We start from the raw sequence: 17,310 nt of genomic DNA, 5'->3' as shown, positions 1-17,310 counted from the left end.
CCGTCGCAGTCTACTATCGTAAAGGTAAATTCCAATATCGCATTTAGAAAATCCAAGAAATGTTGATAATCCTCTCCAGCCTCAAGGATTTATTGTTTGATGCGGTTTACGGCCAAGATTGCCACGGTTGGTAGAGTTCTACCAAAAATGGTAGATTTTTTATTGTTTGGTAGAATGGTAGAATTCTAGATGTTTTGGTAGATTTTGCAAATAAATCCTCTCCAACTAAGAGGTACTTTTATAGAGTTTTTTTCTATAGAAAATTTTGTCGAAATTTTATTTCTATAGAAAATTTTGTCAAAATTTTATTTCTATAGAAAATTTTGTCAAAATTTTATTTTAATAGAAAATTTTGTCAAAATTTTATTTCTATAGAAATTTTTGTCAAAATTTTATTTCTATGGGAAATTTTGTGAAAATTTTATTTCTATAGAAATTTTTGTCAAAATTTTATTTCTATAGAAAATTTTGTCAAAATTTTATTTCTATAGAAAATTTTGACAAAATATTCTATAGAAATAAAATTGTGACAACATTTTCTATAGAAATAAAATGTTGACAACATTTTCTATAGAAATAAAATTTGGACAAAATTTTCTATAGAAATAAAATTTTGACAAAATTTCTTCGTTAAAGTTGGATGTCTTTAAACATCCAACTTTAACGAAGAGACACAAATTTGCAAAATGTGTGTCCTAAATTTAATGAAAAAAATTTTTGAAGCAAAAATTATAAACTTTCTTTTAATTAAAATATCATTGTTTTACAGAAATTTGTCCTCAATAGTGTGTAAATTGCGCATCCTAAAATTGAGGTTGCATAATCTTTAATATCACGTAAATATTTTTTTCAGTGTAGATTTAAAGCCAGATAGGTCGCTAAAAAATGTTTTCTTTATTTTAATACCAAAATCCTTAAGAGAATATCAAAATCTATGGATCAAAGTAAACATTTGTTTGAGTGTTGTTATATCGTCTTAGTATTATAGTCATCATTGCAAAGTTTAACCACTTTTAGTCAAGGTAAAAACACCACTTGTGGTGATATTCTACAAATCCATGTCCGTTGGAATCAAATGGTTAACTTCTCTCTCCGTCTACCAATTTATTTATATCATTATTTATTGACGTTATTTATATTATTATTTATTGTTCATTCTTTCAGAGATCGTTTTCGAACGAGACGCAGAGCATCGATTGCCCCCTTGCCTGCATTGCGCCTAAACGATAAGGAAATGTTGGCCAGTGATTTTGATGCTTACAGTGTGGCCAGTAATCAGGCCTCTATAACCAGTGTAAATTCATTGGCCAGTCTATTGAGGGAGAAAATGCAAGTAAGTTGAATTTGATCAATATAAGTTTAAAAGATAGTTACAATACAATTCCTTTCAATTTCAGGCTTTTCCCCAAATGATTCGTAAAAAGAAACGTGAAACCAAAGATTATAAAATCAAAATATTTGTGATAATCATGTTTTTCATGATTATATTTCTGGTAAGTTTATTAACAAAAATATATTTTTCAATTTTATGGGAGTATTGTTAGTTTAGCTATAGCACTCAAAACAAAAGAATTCAATTTTATGTCGAAATAAAAGGTAACCGGTTTGCCGTAGTAACCGGATAACAAATTATTGGAGCCTTAAGGTGATTAATACGAGGGCAGTTCGGAAAATTCTTAGCCAAGCACAAAAAGCGCGGTATAAACAGAAAAAAGTTAAGTGATTTGGAAACTTCCATCTTTGTTATGAACACATGTTAAATTTTGTTTCTATCTGGCAACTCCTTCATATAGAAACAGGTGTTCAAAAAAGACGCATTTTTTTATACCCTGCGCCACACTGTGGAACAGGGTATTATAAGTTAGTGCATATGTTATGTTTGCAACACCCAGAAGGAGACGAGAGAGACACATGGTGTCTTTGGCAAAAATGCTCAGGGTGGGTTCCTGAATCGATATAGCCATGTCCGTCTGTCCGTGAACACTTTTTTGTAATCAAAGTCAAGGTCGCAGTTTTAGTCCAATCGATTTCAGATCGATCGGTTCAGATTTAGATATAGCTCCCATATATAGCTTTCGCCCGATTTACACTCATATGACCACAGAGGCCAATTTTTTGCTCAGATTTAGTTGAAATTTTGCACAGGGAGTAGAATTAGCATTGTAGCTATGCGTGCAAAATTTGGCAGAAATCGGTTCAGATTTAGATATAGCTCCCATATATATGTTTTTCTGATTTCGACAAAAATGGTCAAAATACCAACATTTTCCTTGTAAAATCGCCACTGCTTAGTCGAAAAGTTGTAAAAATTACTCTAATTTTCCTAAACTTCTAATACATATATATTGAGCGATAAATCATAAATAAACTTTTGCGAAGTTTCCTTAACATTGCTTCAGATTTAAATGTTTCCCATATTTGTTTACTAACATTGTGTTCCACCCTAGTGCATTAGCCGACTTAAATTTTGAGTCTATAGATTTTGTAGAAGTCTATCAAATTCTGCCCAGATCGAGTGATATTTAAATGTATGTATTTGGGACAAAGCTTTGTATATAGCCCCCAACACATTTGACGGATGTGATATGGTATCGACAATTTAGATCTACAAAGTGGTGCAGGGTATAATATAGTCGGCCCGCCCGACTTTACACGTTCCTTACTTGTTTTCTTTGTCGATAAACTTTTCCATGAAGTCGTATTGTCCTTATAATTAAGTGATTTGACTTAAAAATAGGCATCATAACATGAAAGACAAATTTTTTAGGGTAAGGTCAACTTGACTAAAAATTCAGAAAAATTCTTTAAAATTAATGAAATTGTCTTTAAATTTGTTGTCTTTTTGCATCTTGACTACAAAGCAAAAAATCGTTCAAAAATAGGACATGTTTTTCAACACTTTATTTTAAAAACGTTTTTATTTGAAACATTGCATAATTCTTACTGGAAGTCGAGTCTAAATTTGGAAAATAAAGTTGTCGTTAACTCGTTGTTAAAGGTCTTTGATAGCATATGAAGAAAAACAAACTGTAAAAACGAAAAATTACAATTTGCTTCCTAGAAGCAAGAACAGAAAACCTAACTTTAAAAGAGAATTGTATCTTAAAAGTATCCTTTCTTGTATTCTCCACTTCTTTGGCTCGGAATCAATAAAGTAAAGACAAAATCTTTGGATCCGGAGACGTAAAAGTGGAATTTTCCATAGTCAACTGAGTCATGGGTTCCATAAAACAAATTTTCAGCGGTCGTTTGTCATCTCGCAGTAAGCTGGTGACATTTCTGAGTGTGTTAACGCTTCTCTAGGTTAGGTTACGTTAGGTTAGGTGGCAGCCCGATGTATCAGGCTAACTTAGACTATTCAGTCCATTGTGATACCACATTGATGAACTTCTCTCTTATCACTGTGTGCTGCCCGATTCCATGTTAAGCTCAATGACAAGGGACCTCCCTTTTATAGCCGAGTTCGAAAGGCGTTCCACATTGCTGTGAAACCACTTAGAGAAGCTTTGAAACCCTCAGAAATGTTACTGAGGTGGGATAATCCACCGCTGAAAAACTTTTTGGTGTTCGGTCGAAGCAGGAATCAAACCCACGACCTTGTGTATGCAAGGCGGGCATGCTAACCATTGCACCACGGTGGCTCCCTAACGCTTCTCTAAAAAAAGAAAACAAGGAAAAAACTTTATTTCAATGAAATGTGTATTTTATGGTAAGCAAGATTCTAGTCTTGTGTCGTTCCGGAACGAACTAGTTCCAATGAACGGTTCACTAAAAGGAACGACTGTCACTAGTTCCATCTTTTTCGTTCTCATCGTTCCTTTTGTCATTTAGTTTTATTTTCAATTTACGCTCCATCGTTCCGCGGATCGCAGTTTGATTTTTTTACTTCAGTTTGAGCTATTTGCCAATTCATTCATTTTGGCGCGTATGTATTCAAATCATTGAAAGGTATACTGCTATTTAATAGAATCATTAATTCCATCTCAGGCTCTTCACAAACGACAAAAAAAATCGTAATTTCTTGCAATGAATAATTTTGCACAGAGTATAGTATTATTAAATCCAATAATCCATCCAAAGAGTTTGGCTTCCTGAGTTTATTTACTTCCTTAAATTTTCCATTCCTTTCATTATTTTTTCTTACTATAGTACTATAAACTATTTGAAGTAATTTCACTCAATTTTCCATATTTTTGTATCTTTCAACTGACCACGAACTTCGTTACACAAAGTAAACAAAAAATGTCATGTCTGTCTTTAGGAGATGACAGTGATGACAAATATAAAAATCCGGAACGAAAAGGAACGATGGAACCATTTGAAGGAACTAGTACCTTTGTACAAAAGGAACGATGAGCCCGAATCACTATGTTGAACTATTTTGCCCAAGACTACAAGATTCACATTCGAAATTTAAGGACATGAAATCTTTGGAGTCACGACAATATGTTTTTCTGTACAGTAATAAGAGCGAAGTTTACCACTGTGATATCACAATGGCCTAATGTGATCTTCGGACGCCAAAACTACCGTCCTAGGAGAATGGGACCCCAGATCAGATATCAGAGACAAATAACTGTTAGGTATAGTGGCAGTCCCATATTTCAGACTCACTTAGAATATTCTGTCCATTGTGATATTCCAGTGGTGAATATCTATCTCTCTTATCACGAGCGGCGTTCCACATTGCACAGAAAAAAAGTAAACTACATTATGGGAAAAATGAACTATCTCGTACGAAAATTAAACTAAATTGTATTCCAAATTTTGAGATTCATTAAATTAACGAAAATTTTTCGACATTTTTGGATTTTTAACTACCATTTACAAAATGCATCTTTCTCGAAAAGCAAAAATGAACTAAAAATAAAGAAAAAAATATTAGGCGCCAGATCATTCCCATTTGAACCATGTTGTAGTGTATTCTTACTATTTTTGAGAAGTGTACAAAAAACTTTTTCTGTTTTAGTTAGAAGTGAACTAATTTGTATGTCTTTGAAATTTTACTGCCATTTAGTTCATAAAAATTTTGAGACATACTTGGAATAAAGAAAAAATCGTTGGGCTGGGGAAAATTTTTTACAAAATTTTAAAAAATATAACAAAATAAAATTTTTGCAATAAATATCAGTTCATTTTAGCATCAGTTTTACAACAGACTTTTTATCTGTGTGCGGTCAAGCTTACTTAAAGAAGCTTTAAAACATCCAGAAATGTCACCAGCATGACTGATGTTTGGTATTGGTCGAATTTGGGGTTGAAGCCAAATTTTTTGGAAGTCAAATTTTTATAATAATTTTATAGGATACATAGTACAATAGTTCAAGAGCTGTGATAAAGTGGCCATTTTTTCGACATTTTTGAGATTTTCAGCATGAAGATGAAAAATTTCCGACTTCATATATTCAACATTTTTGTTGGCCGAGTCAAGAGCTACAACTTTTCTGAAGACTGCAAACAAATCCACAGCAGTTTTCGAGCTATGGCCATGCGAAATTTGCCTAAAACCGTATTTGGCGAAAAAACTTTAGAGGCTCATAAAAAACGAACGACAATCAAACCTAAAACCCGTTGATCCCATAAAAAAAAAATAGACAACCAATTTTAATGTACATGCTAGAGAGACATTTCTTCTTTTCTTATTATCTATTTTTTTTTACAAATTTAAAATTTTTTCGCTTCGACCAGAGATTGAACCTGGGTTTTTTGGCACTACAACAGAATGCCTTAGCACTCTCAGCCATCAACCAGCTAAATCCAACCAGCCCCATGATCAGTATAAAATTCCAACGGCTTGAAAATGGAGTCAATTTTCATCCAAAAAATTAGTCAATTAATCAATTTGATTTTCGGTTTTTGTATCCATTTCTATGTGCCCAAACACAGTTCCTTATAATGTGATATTTTCGTACTTGACACTAGGAACAAATTTAAATTCATTCGCTTTTTCCATAGTGTGGTATTACATAGTGTCAATCACAATTTAAATTTTCAAATTAAGACATTTAAGAACGATTTTAATAATATTATTTTACAACTAGATTATTTTCCAATTTTTTGGAAAAACTTATTTCAGTTCAATAAAATGTTCTTTTATGTACTCGTAAAGATGTCCAGTTTAAAGTCGAAACTCTTAACTCCAAGGAAAAAACGCCTTCATTGAAAATTTTTAGACTTTTGGTTAAGGAAAAGTATTTTGTAACGATCTCAAGCTTGAATATTTTTTTTTTATTTAATTAAAGAAAGATCGAATAAAATCAAAATTTCTAATGAAAAATATTTTGTATAAAAAATAGCGTTTCCTATTCCTCAGCTCCTTAATAAGTGGTATTTTCTAATTTGTAAACGTTTCTTTCCCTTTTTCAGATTGGGTTTGCCTATGTGGGCTATCATCGGAAACTCATGACTCACTCGCATTTTGAAAAAGCCAAATTCAATCAGAACGATCGAATACTACGTATCCTAAGTCGTGACGAGAAGGAAGTTATCTCTGGCCAATTGGGAAAGACTATAGGCATGGATAGTAGACCTTTTCACTGTTTGGAGGACAATCGAAAACAAGATGGCAGTCTTTGTTTGGAATGGAACGGTGAAGCCCGTTTGTATATGAATTTCATGGATAAGGATGTATTTCGTTGTTATACCATTAAATGGCAAGCACTGAGTGAAGGCAACTATCCAACCGATTGCTATGAATTGAAACGTAACAATGGTCTATGGTTTGGTGGTGGTGTCACACGGTCCAAAGAGTGGTCTTTGAGTAATGATAATTTCGATTTTGCCCCTTTCTCAAGTGGTGATCTAAAGGTCCATCAATTTGGCAATGGAGTTAAACGATATTTCATTAACTCCATTGGAGTGGCCATACAGGTCAGTGATAAGACTCCATTGCATTTATCTGTCAATACCACCACAAATGAGTTTTGTTTAAGGGCCAAGAATGATGATTTCACCTTCGTTAATCAATTGACCGAGTTGCCCGAATTGGATTATAAAATCTGTACCACAGAGTGTATGAAGAGCCTCCATATGCTAATGACCCAGAAGATATTATGGGATGGCCTTAAGGTATCCGATATGCAAATCATCAAATCTCTAATGTCGGAGCCCGTTTGGCGTACACCTCACGCTGAGACCATGGAATCGTTTAATGAGACCACCATCTATAATTACTCCGAAGATCTGATCGCATTGGGTTTGCCCTTGGGCCATATATTGATCAATGAGTTTTGGCAAGAGAATGTGGGCGATTTCACAGTGGACGAAAAGAGATTTCCCAATCTATTCAAGACCATAGATTTATTGCATCGTCGAGGATTCAAAATTGTCTTCACCATACAGCCTTTCATAAGTACGGATAGTGAAAATTTCAAGGATGCTGTACGCAAGAAACTCCTAATCTATGAACGTCATTCGGAGAGAAGTATACCTGCTTTGACCCGCTACAAGAGTTCCTCCAGTGCTGGAGTATTGGATATCACAAATAATGCCTCTGTCTATTGGCTCAAAGAGAAACTGGAGAAATTAAAGGCTGACTATAAGGTCAATAGCTTCTATTTGGATTTGGGAACTGGTTACAATTTACCCCATTACTATCAGTGTCGTCAGACTCTAGATAATCCTGATATGTATGCCAAATTATTCACCGAAAGTTTAGAATCTGTGGGATTTATAGGAGTTTCAACGGCTAGTTCTGTACCCAAGCCACCGGCATTTCTTAGTACACAACCCCTAAATTCATCATGGGATGGTTTGAAGGAGCTCATGTCTACCGTCATGAATTATGGTGTTATTGGTTATCCTTTGATCTTACCAGGAGCTGTGGGTGGAGATTACTTTCTAAACAAGACCATGACTAAAATGATTTCATTTTATTCATTGGGTCAACCACCAGAACCAGACGAGGAATTGTATATACGTTGGCTTCAATTGATGACATTTATGCCGGCCATGCAATTCAGTTATCTACCCTCTTACTACAAGGGAGACCATATGAAATTGTTAGCCAAAGATTTGGCCATCATACGTCAGCAAACGGTTAATCCGGTTTTGGAGAAAACTCTCAGTGATTCCCTGAATGATGGTGTGCCCCTCATAAGACCCCTATGGATGTTGGATCCCAATGATACAGCATGTTTAAGTATTAGCGATGAATTCTCTGTGGGCGAAGAGTTGATAGTGGCTCCCATTTTAGATCCTGGTGTAGAGGAGAGAGAAGGTAAGTTGAGTAATGTATGTAGTGACTGATATGTAATGCAACAAAGTACGGCCCAATATATTTATTTATTTTTTGTATACCCTAAACCACTCTCTGAAACATGGTATTATAAGTTAGTACATATGGTTGCAACACCCCAAGGAGATGAGATAGACACTTTGGCAATATTGCTGAAGGCAGGCTCCTGAGCACTGTTGCCTCCCGTGCCAAAAATAATCTACCAAAATTTGAAGAAAATTTTACCACAAATCTAACAAATTAAAAAAATCCCAAATAAATTTAGGAAACATGATTTTCCTCTATTGGTTAAGCTACTCTTTTAGTTCAGTTAACACATTTTAAGCTGAAATCAAAACAATATTTTTTTGTGCAATTTTTTTTTCTTATTGCTTTGAATTCAGATTAAAACCATGCATTACTGAACTACGAGGGTAGCTTAACCAACAGAGAGAAAATTTTATTGAAATTTTATTTCTATTGAAAATTTTGGAAAAAAAAATTATTTGTATAGAAAATTTTGATACAATTTTATTTCTATAGACAATTTTCTTTAAAACGTTTCTATAGAAAATTTTGTCAAAAATTGTATAGTCAACGCATGGTTTTAAGCTGAAATCAAAGCAATAAGAAATAAAATTTGCAAAAAAATTTCTATAGAATTAAAATTAATAGCAAAATTTTCTATAGAAATAAAATTAAAAAAAAAATTATAGAAATAAAATGTTTACAAAATTTTCCATAGAAATAAAATTTTGGCAAAATTGTTTATAGGAATAAAATTTTAACAAAATTTTCTTGAGAAATAAAATTTTTGCAAAAAAAACTATAAAAATAAATTGTAGACAAAATTTTCTTGAAAAATAAAATTTTGACAATTTTATTTCTATAGAAAATTTTGTCAACAATTTTATTTGTATATTTCTATAGAAAATTTTGTAAACAAAATTTAAATTCAATAGAAAACTTTGTCAACAAATTGTTACTATAGAAAATTTTGTCAAAATTTTATTTCTACAGAAAATTTTGTCAACAATTTTATTTCTATAGAAAATATTGTCAACAATTTTAATTCTAGAGAAAACTTTGTCAACAATTTATTTTTAAAGAAATTTTTGTCAAAATGTAATTCTATAGAAAATTTTGCCAACAATTTTATTTCTATAAAAATGTTAATCCTGTAGAAAATTTTGCCAAAATGTTATTTCTATAGAAAATTTTGACAACAATTTATTTCTACAGAAAATTTTCCCAAAATTTTAATTTTATAGAAATTATTTTCAAACTTTATTTATAATGAAAATTTTGTCAAAACTTTATTTCTAATGAAAATTTTGTTAAAATATTGTTTCTATAGAAAATTTTTTCAAATTTTATTTCTGTAGAAAAAATTTATCAAAATTTTATTTCTATAGCAAATTTTATCAAAATGTAATTCTATAGAAAATTTTATCAACAATTTATTTCTATAGAAAATTATGTCAAACTTTTATTTCTATAGAAAAGTTTGCCAAAATTATATTTCTATAGAAAATTTTTCAAATTTTTATTTCTATAGAAAATTTTGTCAACAATTTTAAATCTATAGAAAATATCAGCAAAGTTTTAATTTTATACGAAATTTTGTCAACAATTTCTATAGAATTTTTTTTTCAAAATTTTATTTCTGTAGAAAATGTTTCAAAATTATATTTCTATAGAAAATTTTGTCAAAATTTTATTTTTATAGAAAAAATTTCCAAATTTTATGTATATAGAAAATTTTGTCAAAATTTTATTTCTATAGATAATTTTGTCAAATTTTTATTTCTATAGAAAATTTTGTCAAAATTTTATTTCTATAGAATATTATGTCAAAATTTTATTTCTATAGAAAATTTTGTCAAAATTTTATTTTTATAGAAAATTTTTCACAATTTTATTTCTATAGAAAATTTTGTCAATATTTTATTTCTATAGAAAATTTTGCCAAAATTTTAATTTTATAGAAAATGTTGTCCAAACTTTATTTATAATGAAAATTTGTCAAAACTTTATATCTAATGAAAATTTTGTGAAAATATTATTTCTATAGAAAATTTTGTCAAAATTTTATTTCTATAGAAAATTTTGCCAAAAATTTTATTTCTATAGGAAATTTACCAAAAGTTTATTTATATAGAAAGTTTTTCAAAATTTTTCTCTAAAGAAAATTTTTCAAATTTTTTTTTTCTATAGAAAATTTTCCCAAAATTTTAATTTTATAGAAAATTTTGTCCAAACTTTATTTATAATGAAAATTTTGTCAAAACTTTATTTCTAATGAAAATTTTGTCAAAATATTATTTCTATAGAAAATTTTGTCAACAATTTATTTTTATAGAACTTTTTCCAAAATTTTGTTTCTAGAGAAAAATGTTATCAAGATTTTATTTCTATAGCAAATTTTGTCAAAATGTAATTCTATAGAAAATTTTGTCAAAATGTTATTTCTATTGCAAATTTTGTCAAAATTTTATTTCTATAGAAAATTTTGTCAAAATTTTATTTTTATAGAAAAATTTTCCAAATTTTATATTTATATAGAAAATTTTGTCAAAATTTTATTTCTTCAGAAAAATTTTCCAAAATTTTATATCAGTAAAAAATTTTGTCAAAATTTAATTATATAGAAAATTATATCAACAAGTTTAATTCAATAGAAAATTATTCGAAAACTTTAATTCTATTTTCACAATTTTATTTCTATAGAAAATTTTGTCAAAATTTTATTTCTATAGAAAATTTTGTCAAAATTTTATTTCTATAGAAAATTGTAATTTTATAGAAATTTTGTCCAAACTTTATTTATAATGAAAATTTTGTCAAAACTTTATTTCTAATAAAAATTTTGTCAAAATATTATTTCTATAGAAAATTTTGTCAACAATTTATTTCTGTAGAAAATTTTGTCAAAATTTTATTTCCATAGAAAATTTTGCCAAAATTTTATTTCTATAGAAATTTTTTTCAAAATGTTTTTTCTATAGAAAATTTTCCCAAAATTTTATTATTATTAATATTATTTTCAAACTTTATTTATAATGAAAATTTTGTCAAAACTTTATTACTAATGCAAATTTTGTCAAAATATTATTTCTATAGAACATTTTGTCAACAATATATTTCTATAGAAAATTTTTCCAAAATTTTGTTTCTGTAGAAAAATTTTATCAACACTTCATTTCTATAGCAAATTTTGTCAAAATCTAATTCTATAGAAAATTTTGTCAACATTTTATTTCTATTGCAGATTTTGTCAAAATTTTATTTCTATTGCAAATTTTGTCAAAATTTTATTTCTATTGAAAATTTTGACAAAATTTTATTTCTATTGAAATTTGTTCTAAAATTTCATTTTAATAGAAATGCTCCTGAGTGGAGCCATGTCCGTCTGTCTGTATGAATATATTTTTGTAATCAATGTCTAGGTCGCAGGTTTGGTTCAATCGACTACAAATTTGTAGTTAGCTACTCATTTGACGACAGGGTATAGAAGTGTATTGATTGGATTGGAGGAAACAAATTCAGATTTAGATGTAGCTCACATATATATATATATATATCTTTCGTCCAATATGCACTTATATGGCTTCAGAAGCCAGAGTATTACCATGACTGGCTTCAAATTTTTCACAAGGAGTACAATTAATAGTATCGTTCAGTATGGTAAATATGGTAAAAATCGGTTCAGATTAAGATATAGCTTCCATATATATGTTTCGCCTGATATGCATCCTTCGGGAAATTGGTGCAAATTGCCACTGACGGATCTATCACAGGAATGGTATAGGTGTTCCAGTTTGTCGCAATTTTAATATCAAATCTTATTGGATCTAAACATTTGCTGACATGAAATTATCAGAATTATCTACACGCAAAGAAAAAAACGTTTGGAAAACGTGTACCGAAAACGTTTTTCTTTTGTTAGAGTTTTTTGAATTGCTTCGAAAATTTTAAACTTTTATCACCAAAAAAATTCGTTTTTTACCAAATTTTTATTTTTTTCAATAAAAAAAGTTATTTTTGAAACAACAACGCAGTCCATTTCGTTTATATCAAACACTGTTCTTTTCTGACTTTTAGTCTTTAATAAGACACATTTTACAGTTCAAAATTTAATATACTACAATGTAATAATGAACATTTTTTCGGAATCTTCCGAACATATCTGGAATATATGTAAAAAAAAAACTTTGGTCGAAGCAGGGATCGAACCCACGACCCTTGGCATGCAAGTCGGACGTAGCAACCACTGCTCCACGGTGCCAAACTAAATGTTTGTTTCTGTTAAATAAACTTTGTTTATTCGGTTCGTGGGCGCCGCAAGCTATGCTATATAAATATAACTTATATGGATATTTATCTATTGATGACCATAACAGGTACATAGCTCAGTGGTTAGTGTGTTGGCTTACAAAGTGCATGGTCCGCGGTTCGATTCTCCGTCCAGGCGAAAGGTAAAAAAAATTTAAAAATTTATAAAATGGTATAATTTCTTCTACATTGTTGGTATTACAGTAAAAGGTGTTAAGAACTAAAAAACCTCGTGGATGTGAGAAAGATGTGAGGGAAAATGCAATTAGGAAGAAAACAATGTTTTTTTTTAGTTTGTCTTTACGAAATTGTCCTTGAAAAGAATAAACGTTTATCACAAAAAGTATATACTTTTCTTCCAAATACACTTCTTTACAGCGAAAAGCAAATGAGAAACGAACTTTGTTTGTCTAAAATTTCGTTTGGGAGGAAAGAATTATTTTTTTGCGTGTATTGTTCATCATATTTGAAAAGTTTTCCTTTCTGGTGATATTCGGATACTCAAAATGAAAAAGATTACTAAGAGTTTGTCCCAGACTGGTTCATGCGGACGTCTCAATGATGTGGTCCTACTAAATTGTCCCTTGGGAATAAGTTGAAGTCGTGTCCTAAAGAGTAAATTTACCCAATTAATGATAATCTTATGGTATAAGTGATCGGTCCCTTTCATACGATTTTGCCAGAACTGTGACTGGTCCATACACACCAGGGATTAGTATTGTACCGGTCCTGTGATTGATCCCCCAAAATTATCTATACCTCTAACTTATATTTATATCCCGATAAATCATAAATACACTTTTGCAAAATTGTTTAAAATTTAAATATTTCCCATATTTTTATTAACATTCTGCTCCGTCCTAGGACATTAGACGGTTTAAATTTTTTAGAAGTGTATCCAAATAGGTTCAGATTAAAGCATATGTATAAGGGAATATAAATATTTATGTATAGCACCCAACAGATTTGAGATGGTATCGAAAATGTAAATGTAGATCAGGGTACACGCAGAGAAGGAATATGATCACCTCTCAGAGCAGGGATGTTAGTTTTGGATGGGGAACATGGAACTTTTTTGCAGCAACAATTTCTCGCCAAATATAAAAATGATTGTTGAACTTATTATTAATACATGTTTTGGTTTGCCGCAACATTTAATATTTCCAATTTGTCTTTTTTAATTCAAATATCTAAATTTTATATATTTTAATTCTAATACAAATTTTATTATTTTTAGTGTATCTACCCCAAGGCGTTTGGAAGGATGGCATCGACAGCTCTCTCAGAAAAGGCAGCCGTTGGATTCATAACTATAAAGTACCCCGAGATAAAATTGCATTCTTCACAAAAATGCCAGATAAAACTAGATTTTAATCCATTAACTATAAGACATTGTGATAGAAATAATCCCATAATCTGTTTCATACAAGCGGATATAGATTTTGAATTTAGTATTAATTCGTATACGAATACTGTTATGAAAATTCTTTGTGATTTTAAAATAAAGAGTAAAATATTTAGTTTTACTGATGATCATAAAAAGAAAAAATAAAATTTATTTTTGGTTGGAAAATCACTTATGTTGGAGATACAAATGACTAAAATCCAAAATATCGAAGTTGATTTTTGATAAAAGACTATCGGCTGTTGATAGTGACTTAAACCGAATAATTGTTAAACCAATAACAACAAATTCAACTCAGTTTAAAGGGGAATGTAAATCAAAAATCTGATATTTATTGATTAATGGACTTATCATTACATTTATAGTCTATCAGTGGAAGGATCGGATAATCCTTCATTGTTACACTGAAAGAAGTGTTTTCTTTTTCGTGGTATGAAATTTTAGGCAAGCGAAGAGTTCTTTTGACGGACAATAAACCACAGGTTAGTAAAATTGTTGTATGCGATCAGCTGTATTTTCGACACAATTATTCTAACTGGCACACCTGGGAGATTCCTATCGACTATCTATTACGAAAATTCTAGGAGGAATTTTACAATCCATCTTCTCAGAACACGTCACTTGAATATTGTTTCGATTGCCGTTTTATTCTTTTTTTATCCTTTTCGGACTTGTTCAAAGCTTCTCAATTTAACTGTGAATCATACAAACTTCTTATTTTTTAAAACATCCGTAATCAACTTATGAGTGCTAAAATACAATTCTACGTGGAATTCCACAGTAAAAGCTGGGGGCTAATCACGGCATTCGATATCGAATTCATAATCGTATCGAAAAAATTGTCGATACGATTAAAAGTTTGGATCACGGGATTCGATCGAAATGTGATGCAAGTTTTTAAGCGTTGCCAACAGCAAAAAACGAAGCAGAACAAAATGAAATGACAAAATTAAGTTAGCGTCACAAAATAGAATGTAGGAAAAAACATGTTTTTGGAGGCTTCAAAGTAAAAAGTACATTGTATTGCATTATATCTTATGGACCCATGCATTCCTCCTAATTCCTTCCTAATTGGAGGATGAGATGAATATAAAATAATTCGGCGACGAATAAGGAATAAAAGTGCACATTGTTATTGGTGTAAGTACATGGGTTTGAAATGGTGTGCACTGGTGTTAGAAAGTCGCCTTTTGCAGGCTCAATGGGCGATTTCAGCTGACGAAGGAGGCGTTCAAATGGAAAATAATTTTTGGTGGCATGTCAACGTCAATTCTATCACTTTACATTTGTCTGCCGTCTTACAATTTTTTGCGAGTGGAAGCCTTCATAATTCACTATTCTTACAAGGTGGTGCAGAAGCGTTATGTTGTCACGGAATGGTACGGTATTTGGTTGATCACAATCTCTTGGATATCGATCTAGCATGTGCACTTTATATATGGTTCTTTGCCAAGCTAGGATGCTCGCTCCCGAAGTCGACTATGACCAATTTTTGATTAACTTTTGTTGGGGTTGCATTAGTCCTAAATATTCAAAATATGTTCATTATATATAAATTTACTACAAATTAGCAACAATTCGAATTAAAACTATTATATTTACTATTCCTATATGGCGAAAACAATGTAAAAAACAAGTGAAAAATGTTTTACGATTGCAATTTACCAATCGAAAAAATTGTCGATCCAAAAAACTCGATATCGACTCCGTGATCCGAAAAATTTAGATTTCGATCAAAAGTTCTCGATATCGAATGCCGTGATTAGCCCCCTGAATTCTTTTTTGCCAGTAAAAAATTGGAAAATTGGTTAATATGTTATCTTGCAATAAATGCCAGCATTCGGTACTCAAATAGGCAAGCAGCAATAGAATCCCTGGACTTTGTATTGCTGAAAATCTTCAAATATTACAACCAGATGGCTGAGCAGTTCAATATTCTCCCAATAGCGGTGCGTGACCACAAAAACCAACACTTCAAATATTACAACCATACTGAAAAACAAGTATATACAGTAGTAAGTTCGGCCGGGCCGAATCTTAAATACCCACCACCATGAACCAAATATTAGGGTTTCCTTTGAAATTTCAGGAGGGCTTAAGGACTTGAGGACACTTCCCGAAGATAAATTTAAAGATTTCACCTATGAGGACTATATCAGATTCTGGATTTATAAGAACCATTTTTGTTTGAGTTTTAGAGGAATCATTAACATCTCTTGTAAGTGTGCAAGAAAATTATAAAATAACGTCTTGATTTGAAATCTTAAATCTGTAGAAGTAAAATCTGGAAATTTTACATTGAGTTTCAAGCAATTTTCATGATCAGTGCGCCTTCTACACCTTCCAGAAGTGAAGTCGGTCTATATGGAGGCATTACCAAATGGACCGATAAAAACTTAATCCGATACACGTCCGATACACAATACCTCTAGATTTCCAATTTCAGGTAAATTGAATAAAAACAGCGGTTTCTATAAACCCAAGAAGTAAAATCGGGAGATCGGTCTATATGGGGGCTATACCAAAATATGGACCGATACTTATAATTTTTGGCGCACGTATTTGTGGTCCTACAATACCTCTAGATTTCCAATTTCAGGTAAATTGAATAAAAACTGCGGTTTCTATAAGCCCAAGAAGTAAAATCGGGAGACCGGTCTATATGGGGGCTATACCAAAACATGGACCGATACTCACCATTTTTGGAAAATACCTCTACATTTCAAATTTCAGGCAATTTGGATAAAAACTTCGATATCTATAAGCCCAAGACCCCAAATCGGGAGGTCGGTTTATATGGGGACTATATCAAAACCTGGACCGATATAGCCCATCTTCGAACTTGACCTGCCTTCAGACAAAAGACGAGTTTGTGCAAAATTTCAGCACGATTGCTTCATTATTGAAGACTGTAGTGTGATTACAACAGACAGACGGTCATCGTTATATCGTCTTAGAATTTCTCCCTGATCAAGAATATATATATACTTTATATAGTCGGAAATCGATATTTCGATGTGTTACAAACGCAATGACAAACTTATTATACCCCCGTCACCATTCTATGTTGGTGGGTATAACAAGTATATACAGTAATAAGTTCGGCCGGGCCGAATCTTAAATACCACCACCATGAATCAAATATAATAGTTTACTTTGAAAACTCTTCGTCGTAGCGGGTTATTTGATAATATATAGCATTTTAGGGGGTTTGATGGCAAATCTTCTCCCAAGCAAATCAGTTCAACCAGTACGCTTCCCGAAGAAAAAATTTAAAGATTCTACCTACGAAGACCAGATCAGATTCTGGATTTATGAGAACCAATTTTGTTTGAGTTTTAGAAAAATCATAAAC

At 31.1% G+C, this 17,310-nt stretch overlaps 1 protein-coding gene across 1 annotated transcript; it reads left to right on the top strand.

The window, feature by feature from the left end:
• The first annotated feature begins 1,164 nt into the window (after positions 1-1,164).
• On the top strand, positions 1,165-14,104 carry LOC142230340 (myogenesis-regulating glycosidase-like). Its single transcript, XM_075300974.1, has 4 exons — positions 1,165-1,333; positions 1,398-1,493; positions 6,367-8,218; positions 13,788-14,104. The coding sequence occupies exons 1-4, from the start codon at positions 1,235-1,237 to the stop codon at positions 13,922-13,924; spliced, it is 2,184 nt and encodes a 727-aa protein (XP_075157089.1). The 5' UTR covers positions 1,165-1,234; the 3' UTR covers positions 13,925-14,104.
• The last annotated feature ends 3,206 nt before the right edge of the window (positions 14,105-17,310 follow it).

This window comes from Haematobia irritans, chromosome 3 (assembly GCF_050003625.1).
Source record: "Haematobia irritans isolate KBUSLIRL chromosome 3, ASM5000362v1, whole genome shotgun sequence".
NCBI lineage: Eukaryota > Metazoa > Arthropoda > Insecta > Diptera > Muscidae > Haematobia > Haematobia irritans.
This window is presented reverse-complemented; position numbering and strand designations above follow the sequence as displayed.

Coding starts and splice junctions, on each gene's coding strand:
- LOC142230340 (XM_075300974.1), top strand. CDS start 1,235: ATGTTGGCCAGTGATTTTGATGCTTACAGTGTGGCCAGTAATCAGGCC. Junction 1,334..1,397: donor TATTGAGGGAGAAAATGCAA/GTAAGTTGAATT, acceptor TTTCAATTTCAG/GCTTTTCCCCAAATGATTCG. Junction 1,494..6,366: donor TTTTCATGATTATATTTCTG/GTAAGTTTATTA, acceptor TCCCTTTTTCAG/ATTGGGTTTGCCTATGTGGG.